At 33.4% G+C, this 17,852-nt stretch overlaps 1 protein-coding gene across 5 annotated transcripts in view; it reads right to left on the minus strand.

Moving 5' to 3' along the window:
• USP45 (ubiquitin specific peptidase 45) overlaps nt 1-17,852 on the minus strand; it is a 52,625-nt gene that overhangs the window by 3,742 nt on the left and 31,031 nt on the right. For 2 of the 5 annotated variants that reach the window (XM_069488035.1, XM_069488036.1), the window contains 8 exons: nt 17,612-17,699; nt 12,916-12,997; nt 10,986-11,077; nt 9,722-9,778; nt 9,275-9,412; nt 7,665-8,340; nt 5,647-5,744; nt 2,207-2,293 (listed from right to left, as the gene is read on the minus strand). In XM_069488035.1, coding sequence (XP_069344136.1) covers nt 2,207-2,293; nt 5,647-5,744; nt 7,665-8,340; nt 9,275-9,412; nt 9,722-9,778; nt 10,986-11,077; nt 12,916-12,997; nt 17,612-17,699 — 1,318 coding nt within the window. Of the gene's footprint in view, nt 1-2,206; nt 2,294-5,646; nt 5,745-7,664; nt 8,341-9,274; nt 9,413-9,721; nt 9,779-10,985; nt 11,078-12,915; nt 12,998-17,611; nt 17,700-17,852 lie in introns of those variants that run through there. The other 3 variants (XM_069488038.1, XM_069488039.1, XM_069488040.1) reach the window with 2 other exon arrangements.

Below are 17,852 nucleotides of genomic sequence, written 5' to 3' on the forward strand. Positions count from 1 at the left end.
TGACAAAATTGCAAAAGCATGACAAGATCCTCTGTTGGCCAGCCTGTGGGGAAAAAAGTACTCACACACATTGCATGTGGGCATGCAAAGGGTACAACCCCTATGCAGGGATATCTCATTTAATCTAGCTAAGTTACATATATATTATTCATGGATTCATCAATCCTATTTCTAGGATTCTCTCTCACAGGTACATGAACAAAACATAAAAAGACATGCACCAGACTATTAATTTCAGGATCATTTGTAATATCAAAAGACTAGAATAAACCCAAATGTCCATAAATTAGGAACTGGTTGAATAAACTGTGATATATTCGCACAACAGAGTATTATGCTGCTTAAAAAATGGTTTGTATCTCTATATAGTGCTATGAAATAATCTCCAGAATATGTTAAGAATAGGTAGAGAAAAGGATTCATAGTATAATCTACCATTACTTAAGAGGGGAGATGTAAATATACATACTTATCTACTTATATTTTTAAAAAGAAATAATAAAAAACTAAATCATAATTTTTTAAATGGCTATCTATAAGGAGTGGGAGGAAACAGGTAGAATGGACATGGGTAAAAGCTAGACTTCTTTGAATTTACCTTGTTTATACCCTGGACCTATGTAAATATTTTACATAATTATTAAATAAAATTTTAAAAAGCAATCCTTAAAAATGAAAATTAAAAAATTATACAAATTAACAATATATCCAGTCCTTATTTGGATTCTAATTCATTTAAAAATTACATTTATGAGACAATTGGAAATGTGAACACTAGATGATATGATGGAATTATTAAATAGCATTGCCATTATGTTTTAAAAAAGAAAGAGGGAGGGAGTAATTCTTAATCTTTTAGAGATACAAGGCCAGGTGCAGTGGCTCATGCCGAAAATCCCAGTGCTTTGGGTGGCCAAGGCAGGAAGATTGCTTGAGCCCAGGAGTTTGAGACCAGCCAGGGCAACATAGCAAGACCCTATCTGTATGAAAAATAAATTAGCTGGGTGTGGTGGTGGCATGCCTGTAGGTCTAGCTACTTGAGAGGCTGAGGCAGGAGGATCACTTGAGCCCAAGAGTTCAAGGCTGCAGCGAGCTATGGTTGTACCACTGCCACCCAGCCTGGGCAATAGAGACCCTATCTCTAAAAATAAAAAAAAAAATTAAAAATTAAAAAAAAGACACATAATGAACTCTTTAAGGATGAAATGATGCCTGATAGGTACTTCAATATAATAAAGGAGGAAGTGGATGAGTGTGTGGACGGGACAGGATCTGAGGTTTTAGGGCTGGGTGCCAGAGGCTCATTGCACTGTTCTGTCTACTTCAGTGTATGTTGGAAATTTTCCATGATAGGTACTTTTAAAATACCTAAGTTTAACACAGAGCTTGTTAAATTTCATTATTATTTATCACAGTATCAAATTTTAGGACTACTGAGTGTTAATAATTTACAGATAGTGCTGGTATTCCACAACAGATAAACCAGATTCACCAGAAAACTGCATTTAAGATTTTTGTTTTGACTGGTCAGTGTACTGAAAATATTAAGTTTAATAAGCATTTTATTACATACCACAAAACCTAGACTTCTAGCTATTAAACAGGACAATAAGTTACCCAATAACTGCTTCCCTCAGGGAAGACAAAGTCATTTATTTCACTACACAATTCTTACATGTAAACACAAGCAATTATATACCAGTCTGCTTTCTATACCTAATTATTAAAGTATTAGCAATTTTGAAGTATCATACTCAGTTGACAAGTACACTACTCTCAGTAGTACACATGAAATGGCATGAAAGACAATGCACTAGTATACTGATTTGCAAAAGATACAGAAATCCACAAATGGTAAAACTACTACTAATTACACAGATTATTCACAAAGAACAGGAGAGGGCACAAAATATATTCACTTCTCTTAGTACTATCAGCTTCCAGTAGCATTTACAAACATCTTTGATTTGCATGACCACCATGTCTCATGCCTTATATTTTCAATTTTCGTTTATTCCATCTGTCAAAGGAAAAAAGTCATAGTGTATTAACTGTTCTACATGCTACTGATTTAATAACTATTAAAATTTTCTTTCAGAGAGAAGCTTATTTAAAAAAAAAACAAAAACATGGCCTAATAAACCATACATAGTATATTTTAACACATATTATTTGCAAGTCAATTAAATATCTTAATGTACTTTACCTTACAAGTAGCAGAACAGAACGGTGCTAAATCAAGCATAAGTGGAAAATCTACATGTTTGTTTACTTTACGAAGATTCAAGCCAGCCTTAAAAAAACCAAAATATTTTTTAATGCAGCAAACTTAATTACATCACAAGCACTGTGTTTGTTAACTAAAACTAAAAGAGGATTTCTAGAAGTTAGTTTTTTTCATATATATAAAAATGTGACTAACCAATAGTCCAAAATTGACATGACTAAGTTAAAAATTAGGTTAATTGTTACCACATAAATTGTTACATAAATTGTTACCACAGAGATTATTCATTTACATGGGGATTTTTACCATGAACAATAAGGGAAATAATTACTTTCACTGTGGCTTTTCAATAGTTATGGAAAAATTAATTCAACGTGATAAAAGCTAAGCTACTGACACATATGCTACCATGAAAATGTATCCAACTAAAGAGTCAGCAGCCTGGTGCTCTTTCTAGGACTCAGTGACTGGTTAACAGTTAACTTGATTCTAAGCAACCTCATCTAGGTCAAGGGAGAAAACAGGTATAAATGGATGGATTAGATTCCTTTTCAGTTCTAAAATTCAATTATATTCATTTATTAAAATAAAAAATGTGAACACTCAAAACATTTTATCAATAAAATGTTATATAAGTCAAAATGTACTTTCATGTTCTTAAATAAGCTCTACCTTTTCATTGTTTTAATTTTCAAAATGTATGCTTTGCATTATGTAATGATAATAAAAACTAGCTAACAAATTATCAAAGGTATTGAAATGGACTCTGTTGGAATGAGAAGATACTTAAGTCTGAATTGTATGGATAAACAAAAACTAACAAATGCAAACTTTCATTAGTGTTTTCATGACTTCAATGACTGGTCTTTCATTTGCATACTAAACACATAATTTTACTATAGATCTGTTGCCTTTTAATTTCTCATCTTTCTTTAAAGAGAAAAAAAAAAATTTTTTTTGGCCAAAATATATCCCACTTACTAATTTGTTTTTCCAAGTGATCTCTCTTAGGAGGCTTAACATGATATCCAACATAAAATTTTGAGATCATATCCCAGAATTATTACTTAATTTATATTCAAATTCTTTGCCTTTTTCACCAGATGATTTCTAAAAGCATCTGATACCACAACTGTCTGAGATCTTTTCAGGCTAATGTATCCTCCCCAGTCAGTACTTTGCTATCGAGAAATTACATAATAGGAATTTCTACAATAGGAAAGGCTATGTAAAGGACTTTAATATAAATTTTTTTCTCTAAGGGATAATTTTGAAAGACATCCAGCCCTATATTTGGGCATATGCAGTCTCCTTTTTTTCTTTTAGTAGATATATCATCTTTTCCTCATTAAAATATACATCTGATGTCCTGCACACTGCACACTTAAGCTAGACCTTACATGTGGCAGGGTCTACAAATAGGCCACACATTTTTGTGTACCTCTCTATTTTCTTAAGAAAGGTTCTTAGAAGGGAGATTAGTCAAGAGTGATTACTTTTGTTCAGAAATTCTTTTATCTAAAACATTAATGTTCTTGATATTCATTACTAAATTACTTTCTAGAAGGTGTTACCAATTTATACTTATGCTGCTGGTTAATAAGAATGCCTATATCCCACTTCATCCTTGGCAACATTATGTTGATTTGGACAGGAATCTCACTATGATTTTATTTTGCATGTCTTTTGCTGGGAAGAATGGACTTTTGCATACTTCCCTTGAATTTGTACTTCCTTTTCTAATTGATATTCTTTACTCATTTTACTATTAGGGTTTTGATATTTGTCTTATTGATCTTTAAGAGCTCTTTACATATTGTAATGTTAATCATTTGGCATATTTATGACAAAGATCTCTATCCAATTTGAGATTTGCCTTTAAGTCTTGTGGGTGTTTCTGATACACAGCTCTATTTATTTATTATTTTTTTTCCAGAGGGTCCATTGTCAGAAATCTGACATATAGCTCTAAAGTTATCACCAAGAAGGTTTTTAGAGATGCTAAAAAACTGAAATCAGAGACATTGCTTGAGACTCTGCTCCCTACAATTCCAAACCCCTGGGAATAAGAATGAGGCTTTGCTGACATTACATTTAGCTTGAGAACAAGAAGGGATTGAGGTGTCCACAAATATTTCCTTTTAAGGGCATGAATTCTTTCTGTAAGTTGTTCCTAAATAGGGGTGTAAGTACCAAATATAAAATAACTGGTACATCACAAAATTAGCTTCTGCAATTTGGCATGATCCTCTCTTGTTCATAAAAAGTCACTGCAGATTCACCCCTTCCATTAGGCATTTCTGACATGAGACAAGATACATCTGCCTCCACTCTCTGTGACCATTTAAGTTCCACTGAGTTTCTTAACCTTGGCTATGAAAAAATCAAGAACTTAATCTAACCTTTCTGTGGATAGGGATAAGTAAGAAGAAAAATCTTTTCCTGCACATTTGTAGCCTGCCTAAAATGTTGCAAATATGTAATCAAAGCTCTCACTCTTTGAGATTTCCTTCATGGGTTTTACACTTAGTCTTTTGCACAGAGGTCAGGTTAAATATTTATTTAAGTTTTCTCCTAGTCTTCCTGATAATCTGTTTTACACAAAAAATGTGAAAATAGTATGGCTACTATATGATGTAGAATGAAGTTCTAAATTTTTATTTCCTCAGACAACTATTTTTCCTAAGTCCTTTATTAATTAAATCTATCCCCCTTCCCAATTGATTTGAAATTCTTCCTTTACCATATTGTAATGGCTTTAAATTATACTCATGTTTTATTTCTTACAATTCCAACCATACTGTTTCAATTATTAGTCTTATTTTAAAACAGGTATCAAAATATAACTCCTCACTTTTTAAAAAATGTTTTAGTATTTTCACTTATTCTTACAGAGAAATATTAAAATGATTTTTTAAAATGCAAAAAATCATCTCACTGAGACAATGCATTGGATTAAAATCTATAAAGAATTGGAGAAAAACCTGACACATTAAGTATATTTAGGTTGCCAGCCACTGTAGAGTCCTATAGCTGTAGGGCCTGCCTTGGAGCCCTTTCTGCATTTAGTCCTAGATAACTCTGCCCAGCATAAGCATCCCTCTCTGTGGAATTGTAAGAGCTCAGAAAGCCATGTGCACTTTGCTATTTTGCTGCTTATAAGTGTTCCTAGTAAGACTTATTTTTCATTAGCACACACAGAGACACCACTTAGGTTCCTACTACCCAAATCTTCATATATTGTTAATTAAACAATTTTAAGTCTTGTATACTATTATAGCTGGAACAGTAGTAAATCACATATGAAACATTTTTAAATTTAATAAATTACTGTCCAATCCTTGACAATATTCTATAGGACTTAGGGCTCTGCAAACACATGATGAAAATGACTATGGTGTTACTAAAAAAACTTTTACCTGATGGAATCTTTTAAGATGGAGAATTAGGATAGCTGGAACAGCAGAAATGAGCAATTGTTTCCTGGCATTAGTATAAACTCCTTCTGCTCTCTCTTCTGCATAAAATGCAATAAATTTATATGTAAAATTCCATTTTATACATTATCTACCATATAATGTAGTAAACAATTATACAGAAACATCATACCACATTTTTAAAAATGTTAAAGAAATTGGACTTCTGATTAAAGGGTTCCTCTACTCCTTTCTAAAACTCCACTAAAATGAAGGTAAAGGGATTTTTTTTTTTTTTTAAAGACACATACTTAATAAGGACAAAGAATAAGAGAGATGCCATTTGCAACAAAACTTTGGAAGTTGGAAAGCAGATGAACTAGAAGTAAGTTATGTCAATCCCCTCCAGCTGGAAACCACCAGAAGCACACCTGTAGTTAAAGAAGTTGGATTTATTACCATTGCAGCGAAAGGAGAATACACACTGTGGAGAACCATGGGGCATTTCAATAAGAGTTTGTTAGAAAGGATTTATGATAGGATTTGAACGTGGCCCACTGCATATTTAACTGGGATTACTGTAAGTAGATGTTTCTTTCTTCTCTCATCTAGCCATTTCTTTAATTACTAATATATGAAGCATGTCTTTATTCTAATGCTTGGATGTCTAGGGCCTTGTTAACATTGGAGGGACAGCCCCTCCCAGGGCTAGCTAATTCCTGAGATAGTAAACAACTTAAGCACACCTTTTATATGCAAACCAATCTAGAGCCCATATCCTAACAATCTCCTTCCCTGGGCTCTTACACTCTTGGGCTATTATCCACCTGTCCTAATCACTCCAGGGCCAGATACCAGAAAACTAGAAACAGCCCTTATATCCCAGAGCCCACTATATTATTCAAACTTGCCAATCCTAAATCTGCTTACCCTGCCTTACCCATTCCTTCCCTCAGAAACCAGATAAAGGTTCTTGCCCATGTTTTTGCTTAAAATTATGTGGCCCTGTGTAGCATGATGTTTCTTGAAAACTATCAGCAACAAACTATTTTTTCAATGGCAATCATCTCTTGATCTGTTGGCTTCACCACACCACACCTAAATAATAACAAAACCTACATTTTAAAACAACTAGTTACTAAGAATCAGAGTGTTCTTTCCATTTCATCAAGGCTACAGCTGAGAATTTCTTACTTGACAATTACTGCTTTTTCCACTTTTCTTTGATCAACTAAACGTAGACATTATACTGCTAGCTTCATGACATATAATTATTTAAAATCTTCAGATTATGGGATTTGTGGAGCACATTAATTTCATCATTAATCTTACTAGTGATACAATTATAAATTTTAGGGATATTTCTTTTTTTTTTTTGACAGAGTCTCACTCTGTTGCCCAGGCTAGAGTGAGTGCCGTGGCGTCAGCCTAGCTCACAGCAACCTCAAACTCCTGGGCTCAAGCGATCCTCCTGTCTCAGCCTCCCGAGTAGCTGGGACTACAGGCATGCACCACCATGCCCGGCTAATTTTTTCTGTATATATTTTTAGCTGTCCATATAATTTCTTTCTATTTTTTTAGTAGAGATGGGGTCTCGCTCTTGCTCAGGCTGGTCTCGAACTCCTGAGCTCAAACAATCCGCCCACCTCGGCCTCCCAGAGAGCTAGGATTACAGGCGTGAGCCACCGCGCCCGGCCTATAGGGATATTTCTTACAGGAAGATTTCAGATAGCTAGGTCTCTCAAATAAGATTATATGGATTTGCATTTTCAAGGCAGAGATGCACATACTTCCTGCTCTTCAGTTTATTTTGAACAAAAATCCATCGAAAATCTACTCTGCCTAGTCAGTGTCTTTAGTGCCCAGGCACAAATATGAATAAAACAATCCCTGTGCCCAAACAGCTCAAGTATGGAGACAAGGTTCATGGGCTCCTCTATTTGAAATCTGTAACTCACTAGTCACCATGAGATAATCCATCAGTACCAAAAAAAAAAAAAAAAAATGAAATAAAGATTTACCTGTAAAACTTGTTTCCTTTTGGTACTTCTGTTTCTTCACAGTACAATTCTGACACAGAAGCTTATTATTCCCCATTAGTAATTCCATAGATGTAAACTGGCAGAGACAGGACTGGACTGAACATTCTTTAGAAGTAGTTATATAGCTCTGAGAAAGGGTCTGAAAAGCATTTTGGGGACTGTGAGACCTCAAATGCTTCTCCTCTGAAAAACATAAATTATTTGAGACATTTAGTGGCTGATTTTCTCTGTCAAAATCTCTATCTCCAGTTACAGTGCTACTCAAATAAAGTTCAGAAATTGCTTCAGCCATTCCACCATCACCACTGTCAGTCTTGTTGGTACGTGGCAGTTCACCTGCTGATGGATGGTAAAGGTGTCCATATGTGTGCACACAAGATCCACTACTGGATCTAAACAGCCCAGTCTGTTTTGAAGCACTTTCAGATTCTGAAGCCTCACTGTCAGCATCAACACTACTTTCAGAATGGCTGGCTTCTTTTTCACTGCCATCGGTAGGGCTTTCATTCAGGGGTGACTCAATAGTCCTGATGCTTGCAAACATTAAAGAATCCTCATTCATTTCAAGGTTTTCACTTTTCCGGTATATGACAACAGTCTTCTCTTCTCCAGAAGATGATTTTCTTACACGTTTTCGGTCATGAGTTACTTGATTCTGTAAGTTGACAGTGTTTTGAGAGAAGAATCTTGTGATTTCATTGAAAATAAATGTGAATAAGTCTCATTTAAACATTCCACAGTTATTAAATAAATACTATTTTTCTGAGATTCATTTCCTAAATTTACCTAAACTAAGACCAACAGAAAATATACCAAACAATAGTTCTGTTTTAAAAGTAAATCTTTACACAAGAAACTAATAACAATGGTTACCTATTTGTGGGGAAGGGGACAGAACTTTTGTAGAACAGGGCCTTGAGGGAGGACTTTTCAACTACTGTATAAGCCTTTCCATACTTGTTGATTTTTAAAGGTTGAAAATGTACTATTTTTTAAATAAATTAAAAAACAACAAAAGCACATTTAAAACTCTTACAAAACAGTGTTGCCTGGTTACCATAGATCTGGAAGAAAATATTTTATTTGTATCTACTCTTTAGTTTGCCTACTAATTGCTGCTTTTTGGCCAGACTAAGTAGTATCAACTTCGATTCTTGTCATAATGTGTGTTACAGAGATAAAACAACCTAAAGTTTGAGGGGAACTCAGCAACTAATTGAATTGCCTTTGTCTTATATCATTAGAATAAAGCATATGCTCAAACTATATTTAACTGCTCTATTTATCTTATGAAGCAGATAAGATAGCTTTTATTTAAAGAAAATATATCATCTTGCCACTTTAGAGCCTTCTAACAGAGTAAGTTGAATTTGATATGTCAATTTGCTAAATGAGTACAAATCATTTTATATAAAAAAGTCTTTTAAGTATAAATTCAGATTTGCTTTCCATTTTCATGGGATAATTCAACCACCAGGTATGTCCTAATGAAACAATGTTTATTATACTACTTTCCCTACTTTTATATGTGCTTGAGATTTTTAATAAAAAGTGTTAAACAAAAGTCTAACAAATGCTCACAGCCTTACCTTATCTTTAGATGGAGAATACTTCTTGGCGGTTCTGGGTTGATCAATATTTTCTATAGTAACAGTGCCACTGTACTGATCATGACCTGTCTCCTGTGAACGTCTACATTTACTCATTTTTCCCAAAGGTTTTGAAACCTATGTAAATGCCATGTACATAACACAAAAGGTCTTTAGTAAATAAATTCTGGATATCATCATCTTAATTTCTAACTCACTTGAAATATAAAAATTTTCTTTCAAAATATATTTTCTTAAAATATAAAGCATGAGGGTTTAAATTCCTTGAAAACTATATCACACTTTATGCACACAAACTCCCAATATCAAACACATTACACAAACTCAATTACATATAAAAAAATGACTCTCAGATATCTGATAAAACACGCAACAAATGTCTAAATAAATGTTCTTCACAAAAGAATCATTAGTTTTTTTTCTTACCCTTTCTTTTATTATAGGAAGTGAAATATCAATGAAAGGATCTTTCACCGTGGAGATCTTAAAAAGAAAACATATTGAGAACTTCAGTTAGAATTCTAATATATCAAAGAAATCAAACTTCCCAGGCTACCTAAAATTTTAAGTTAAAAAATGTTCCTGGAACAAACAGTGATTTAATTGGGTATTGCAGCACATTGGTAATCAAAATGATATATTTCAAAACTTCAATAAACACAATCCAGTTGAATTTTATAACACTGTCAATATGACTAACCTGTAACATTTAAAGTAATTTCAAAATAAACAGTTTAATAAAACTGATTAACAAAAGAAACTCAACATTTTTGGTGAAATTAGTGCCATAACATAAATAAAATATAAAATGCTAAGAGAAAGTCATGAAAAAAAGGAGAGAGCTTGGCTGTTTTGTAGATTCCTTAGGATAATTCTGTTTTAAAAGATACTCTCTACCTTGTGAGAGAGAAATTAACTTCTATTTTGAATATTCTTATAAATTTAAGTAATCAAGTTTATACATTCTGTGCTTCAACATACCAGGCTAGAAGGAGATGTCATTTATAATCCTGCTTTTATGGCACTAGAGAGGACAGAAAAGTACTCCATAATCTGAGACAGGAAAATGGACATAATAGAGGCTCTTTTTTCTACCATTAAAACCTGACAAAATGTAAACCTCTCATACTCTAAGCCACACACTTTCAGAGATATTCCTTACCCAGCAATTAAAAAAAAAATCTATAAAAATGTATATTTTAAATTGCTGTTAAAGATGGCATTCAATTATGACTCAATTCAAAGATGAGTCATGTCTGCACACAAAAAACTTTAACAAGTCATACAAATATAAACTTTAAATCAAATGTGATATAATCACTCTGTTACTACATTAAATTATTTCTATTGGTATTACATTTTAGGGCACTGCAATGTAACATAGTTACTCTCTTCACAGAAGTTCCCCTCTCACTTCAATCCAAATAGGCAACTAATACATTTCAGCATATACCACTTCACAGGTGTATCATGAGGAAAAATAAAAACACACATAAACACATTTACTTAAAAAATTATAAATTATCATGTTTCCTTTCTAGAAGTCTAGGGTATAATACTTTTAAAAGGCTTTCAAGACTTATTAGTCATGTCACAAATTTTAAAAATAACTGCCAATGATCATATGTGAAAGAAAATATAAAATGTGACTGAATCTATTCCATGCTGAAGTGAATTCCAAAGTACCTACATTTGCACATTCTTCACACATGACCGTGCTAGTTAATTCACCAATAAAGATCCGATCTATGAAGTTCATTTTCACACCTTCTTTTCCATATGCTGTAAAAATCATACTTTTTAATGCAAAAGACATGTCAACCATCCATCTAACAGTGTAACATGCTAATTTCTGTTTATGCAAAAGTAATCTGCATAAGGCAGATATCCTGTACCACACTTAATAATATATCAATATTTTACTATATGTATAATGTTATAATGTCCTTTTCCTTTATGATTTTGTAGAGGAAATATGACTACCAACTACTGTAGTCTACAAGAAAAAACAAACTGTTCTTAAACTTAAGAGGCAAAATAAATAGAGCAATAACCACTATTCATACTACACCTCAACTGCTCCCATTAAACCTCTGAAAGCCTTGTGTCTAACTTAGAGGCAGACAGAAGATTGGGAAAGGAGATTATGCTTTCAGGACTACAGATGCTAGGATCATGGCTATGAAAATAAGAGTCATAAAAGACAAGTAAATAAGCATAGTGTAAGGAATTAACATAGGCAATTAAGAACTTAAGAACTTGATAAAAAAGTTAAACTATTCTGCTCAGGAAATACTTACAAATCAAAGAAAACTATGCCTGTGATTTGCTCTAAAATAATCTGGGGTTGGGAGAAAATAGGTTAAACATAACAAATGTAGTTTCAGCTGAGTGATAGGTACAAGGGACTGCATTATATTATTCTAATAAAAATTTGAAAATTTCCATCATAAACCATGGGGAAGAATGTATAATATATTAACAAACCTATTCAACCCTCTTCCAAATTTCTATCTTTTTTGGGCCTCTGTCTTCAAGTTTCATACAAATGATATTTAAAATTATTTAAAACATTACTTAAAGCACTGAATAACAGAGCAAACATTTCTGAACATATCAAGAAACATTAATTACAATGATAATTATTTAGAAATACCATGGTAAATTAAGATGTTTCACTAAGAAAAATTCTGCAAGGGACTGAAAATAGAAAAGATTACAAAACCAGAAAGAGAGGAAAGAAAAACTGGGCTGTTTTTTTAAATATGCACTAGATGGCACTATCTCAACACAAAAGAACAAAGCATACTTGGGACTACATTTTTATAAATCTTGAACTCTTAAGACTTACAGTGCACAATAACAATGTGTGCATGTTTATAAATTATAGACATGTAAATATGTACATTATAAACCTATAAAAAACAGAAGTGAGAAAAGAAAATAAAATACAAATAATATTTTTAAATGTCTTCCAAAAATGACTTCATGATAACTGTAGTTAATATCTCAAGGCAGAATATACACTTAAGACAAGGTAAATTGCTAATATGATAGGATACAAACCCACACTGCAGTATTGATAATTGTAAATAATTAGCTTTGATTAGATAATCATTGTTTTGCCTAATATTTTGACTGATGAAGAGCAAACACTAGGAGCAGGCAAACTGCACTTAGGCTTGACTCAGTACTCTCTTCAGTAAATGATTTCTTTGCAAGAGTCTTTGGAGCACTAGATAACATCCATAAAGCCACTTATCCAAACACAAGTCAACTCCAAAATGATATAATATGACAAATGTGAACTTTCAAGTGAGGTTGCTACTTTCAACATCCTTTCAAGTCTCCCTTAGAAGGCCTCACATAACAAAGGGCAACAGCGTCAATTTGTAAATTTGATATTAGTTTGATGTTTATAAATTAATATGGATACATTCTAACATTTTCCTTCTATGTCCTACAGAGTATCTTACAGACACTGGGGTAAGTACACCCTCTTTTTAAAAATGCTACTTTAGAGGATTAGTTCACATAATGCTCAGTTCTCCCCCCACCCAAAAGAAACTTTTAACATTTTCTTCTAGAAAAAAGTTCTAACAGTTAAAAAGTCAACATACCTTTAATTTTTTTTCTAGTTTCATCATCAGCAGTTTTAGTAGTTGGGTTGTTAAATGCTTTTAGAATGCTAGCTTGTATTCTCTGTAAGACAAAGTTAATAGAATCTGGTCTAATAGTAGTTAACTCAGGCCTCATGCTCTTAGTAAAAGGACTTTCAAACAGCAAGGTACATTGTGGATCTTAGTTCCCTAGTCTGAAAATAAAATGACTGAATTAAAAAAAAATGTCCTTTCTTCCAGTTCTAAAGTTCCATGAATGAATAACTCTCTAATGCCAAATCCTCCCAAGTAAGGGACAAAATTCCTATGTTGAGGTTCTCTCTTGGGTTTAAGGTATTTTTATCGGCCAGGCATGGTGGCTCACACCTGTAATCCTAGCACTCTGGGAAGCCGAGGCGGGAGGATCGTTTGAGCTCAGGAGTTCGAGACCAGCCTGAGCAAGAGCGAGACCCCGTCTCTACTAAAAATAGAAAGACATTATATGGACAACTAAAAATATATATATACAAAAAATTAGCCGGGCATGGTGGCGCATGCCTGTAGTCCCAGCTACTCCGGAGGCTGAGGCAGTAAGATCGCTTGAGCCCAGGAGTTTGAGGTTGCTGTGAGCTACGCTGACGCCACGGCACTCTAGTCTGGGCAACAGAGTGAGACTCTGTCTCAAAAAAAAAAACAACAACAACAAAAAAAAAAAACTATGAATAACCTTTCAAGCAACTAAAGATAAAGAGATCTCTAACTCAATCTAGAAATCTGTAAATTTATTCTACACTTAAACATTTTACTAATTCAGACATTATTTTTACATGATTTAATGAGCCTTTGCTATATTCTGACATGTGATATACTCTTTCAAAAAAGCTAAAAAGCTATATCACACTCTAAAAGAATATAAACAATGAAATTATTTTAATTATTAAATTTTAAATATTAGACTTTTTTATTGTTTTTTAACCATGAATTTATATTCTCTGCTCTAAATAGTTTAAGAGTTAATTAATAGGTAATTCATCAAGTTGAATAAAACAAATGAGTTTAGATTCACATACAACCTCTCATTGTTAGGTGCTGGGCTTTGAACCATTTAGGTTAAAAGAAAAACACTTTAGCTGGGGAGATGCTAACAACTGTAGCACATTAATCAATTAGCAGTATCTAGATTCAACTATTTCAAATCTTTATCTTAAACTTCTCTCAAAAATAAATCCTATCCAATAATGTACTAAAATGATATATCTTTAAGATAAAAAATATAATATTAATTTAATCACAGCTCAAATAATAAGGAAAAAAATTGTAAGTTGAAAAGACTGGCCGGGCGCGGTGGCTCACGCCTGTAATCCTAGCACTCTGGGAGGCCGAGGCGGGTGGATTGCTCAAGGTCAGGAGTTCGAGACCAGCCTGAGCGAGACCCCGTCTCTACTAAAAATAGAAAGACATTATATGGACACCTAAAAATCTATATAGAAAAAATTAGCCGGGCATAGTGGCGCATGCCTGTAGTCCCAGCTACTCGGGAGGCTGAGGCAGTAGGATCGCTTGAGCCCAGGAGTTTGAGGTTGCTGTGAGCTAAGCTGACGCCACGGCACTCACTCTAGCCTGGGCAACAAAGTGAGACTCTGTCTCAACAAAAAAAAAAAAAAAAAAAAGAAAAGACTGCCTATAAAAGAACTTCTAGTAAATTTGATTTTATTTGGTACATGAAAAATTCACAATTTCTGCACAAATTATCCCTTTAGCACTGTTATTTAGCAAGAGTATATTCCTTGACTTTATAGTCATAAAAAGACTTTTGTGAAACAATATGAAAGAAGGTCAATAGTTTTTAATCATTACTAAAAAGATTCTGGTGGCAGACATAACACTGTAGCCTTTTTTCAATCAAAAAACACATGGCAGTGACACACTACAACAACAGCACGATTAACAGCTGTGGAGTTCCCAGGCCAGACAATGCAGCTCCTGCCCAGATACTCACTGTAACTGACTGCCATGACTGTCCTTGCTTATAAGACTGAATAGATCCACAGACTTGACATTTTAATTTTGCTACACCATCTAAAGCCTTCAAATAGTGGAAGAAAGATAAGAGTTTTCAAAACCAATGTGTCCTGCTGTACTGCCTTGAGTATTTAAGATACCGTGCATCCCACTGCACTATTATGACCAAAGAATAATTTAATTGTAACAAAGATTGCCATCAAGTCATAGAAGTGAGATAGAAAAAGTGATAGGGATAGATTTTATTGTTTCACTTGTAATATCAACAGAAAAAAACAATGCAAAGAGGTAATTTTTAATCAATTTTCATGACTTAATTCTATTCACATATTTTTAATTCCATTTAATGATATATGATATTCCTGTGGATTATAGGGGAAAAATCATTCTAGCAATTGATAGTCTGAGTTCATCTTAAAGTAACTCATATCATCTGTAGGCTCAGAACCCTCATAGTGCAGTTACTATTGGTAACACAAAGAGCAATTTCTTCTGGTCTAACAGTAGTTCGAAATCCCTGTTCTACTCTTTCCTCCCTTCTCACTATGGCACTTGACTAATCTTTAAAAAAAAAAAAAAAAAGCCACCTCTCTCCACCTTGCCATCATGTATCTACCCACTCAATAAGAACATCAATATACCAGTGATTGAATCAGATTTAATACTTTTCCAGATAATGAAATAATTATAGTTAGATTTTAAATAGCAGGCTTAAAAAACATTATTTATACTGATCATGGATAAGCAAGCATTAAAACTAAACTTTAATAAGTAGTAGTGTATAGAATCAGAAAGATCTTTAGTTTGGGAGTCAAAAAGACTTGAGTTTGAATCTTATCAGTTCCTAGCTCTAAGAAAATGTGAAGAAATATTAGTTCAGGGTAATTATGTTAATATCTCAAAAGCTAATTATGAGTCTCTTAATTGATTTTTTTAAAACAAAATACAGGTAAAACATAGTGTGGTATTATACTGCCAATTTCTCAGTTTATTCACATTACAGCATACTTAACTGCAAATCCCCAAGAAACTAGCTAGTATGACTTATTTTAGAGACTAATTATTTTGTTTTCTTCCTAATTCAAATTCTCAAAAGCAGCTGTATTTAAAGTTAAGCACAGACAACGCATTCAACAAACATTCCCAGAACACCTAATTATGTACAAGGTAAATGGGCAAGAGATAATAAACAGTACCATTCCTCAAGCAGATCACAGTCTAAGAAAGGTGACAGATAATGACATACATTTAAATAGAAGGTGGTAGGGTTCATGATCAAAATATATAAAAGCAGAGATGTGGCAGAAAGGGAGTGATACTTCCAAAAGTTGAATTCAACCAATTTAATATGAAGGTCAATGAACAGCCAATTAAAGGAGGGGATTATAATACACACCTTTGTAGCAGGAGGAAGTATAACAATTAACTACTCAATCTTTCTTTTTTAAGATAAGTTATAAGAAAATATAAGAGAACCCTAACTTTCTTTTCACTGAAAACTGGCCATTAGGAGTAGAGACACTGAAATGTTACAATTTAAACAAAGAAGAATTAAAAAAAAGAAAGAAAGAAAAGAAAAGAAAAGAAAGGCGGGTTCACCTTAACTAAGGACACCTATCACAAGCATACAAGCACTTCATTTACTATTTGGCTGTTTTATTACCTACTACCATATAGATTAACAAGTGTATTTGCCTTGAATAAAAAACAGGTTTTCCCCTATCATGCCAATTATGATTGACAGAGGCTGCCCACGGTGCTATGCTCACAGAATACTTCTGAGGCTGAATCCGAATCACCAGCATTGTTATGAATGACTAGCAATGTCTGCTATGAGTGCGAAAGGGGGAAAATTAAGGATGTGTGCTGTGTATTTGACTTTTAATATCTTACATTTTCTCTGATAATCTTATTTGCTTAGAACCCTGTCTCCCAAAAGAAGTTGAATTTAACTTGCTATTAAAGCCAACAAATAGCCAATTAATTAATGTATAGGACTGCAATGAACACTGGGGAATCTATCCAGTCTATGAGCTATTCCTTCTTTCCCGAGAAAGTTTCCTGATCCACGAGGCTGGGATTCCACTCTCCTAGCCACAAGTTACTGATCCCTGAGTGGATCCTAAGCCAAAATGGGATTATGAAGTTCCTCTCTACTGGGAATTTAGATTTGGGAATCACAAACAGCCAGTTTAGTATATATATACGGGGAACTGCAATGTGCAAATTATGACAGTCATGTACTACCATTCACAGAGAAGCAGAGAAACTACTCAGCCTGAACAGAGATAAATGAAGAATATCTACAGAGCTAGAGAAGCTAGGAAAATAAGAATACTTTCTGGATTTCTGACAGGTTTCCTGCCTCTATATCCCCAGATACATTTCCCTGCACCTGGATTTTTTTTTTTCCTGGTTTTGTTTTGCTTTTTGCACTCAGGATTTTTAGGATTCTCTTTTATTTAGGCTAGTTTGAATTATTTTATTTACAGCCAAAGAGCATTAACTAGTGAAGGACAATAGGCCTACAGTAAAAGGATTAAAAAATAATCTTATAAAAGACAGAAAAATATATACATTTAACCCCCCAAAATCAAATTACTTCTCAATTGTACTTTAAAATTATAGTAAAAATAAATTCCTGTGGTTTTGTATCTTCTTCTTAAAGAGAATGTGATAAACAAAGAAACCTGACCTTTGTTTCTTCTGTCCTCACTGCATCCAACAGATAATGAAGAAGCTCCTGACTGTCCTGTTGTTGGAAATCATTAAATCGAGGTGCCCTATGATTTAAAAACAGAAAAGAAAAAAATAATCATTCCATGATTCATCAACAATATATTACTCTTATATAAAATCACTTTGAAAAAACATTGAGTCAAAAATTAATTTACTACTTTTTCAACTAAGTAGAAAGGCAAAATGTAATTACTGTT

Source organism: Eulemur rufifrons, chromosome 15, assembly GCF_041146395.1.
Source record: "Eulemur rufifrons isolate Redbay chromosome 15, OSU_ERuf_1, whole genome shotgun sequence".
NCBI classification, from domain to species: domain Eukaryota; kingdom Metazoa; phylum Chordata; class Mammalia; order Primates; family Lemuridae; genus Eulemur; species Eulemur rufifrons.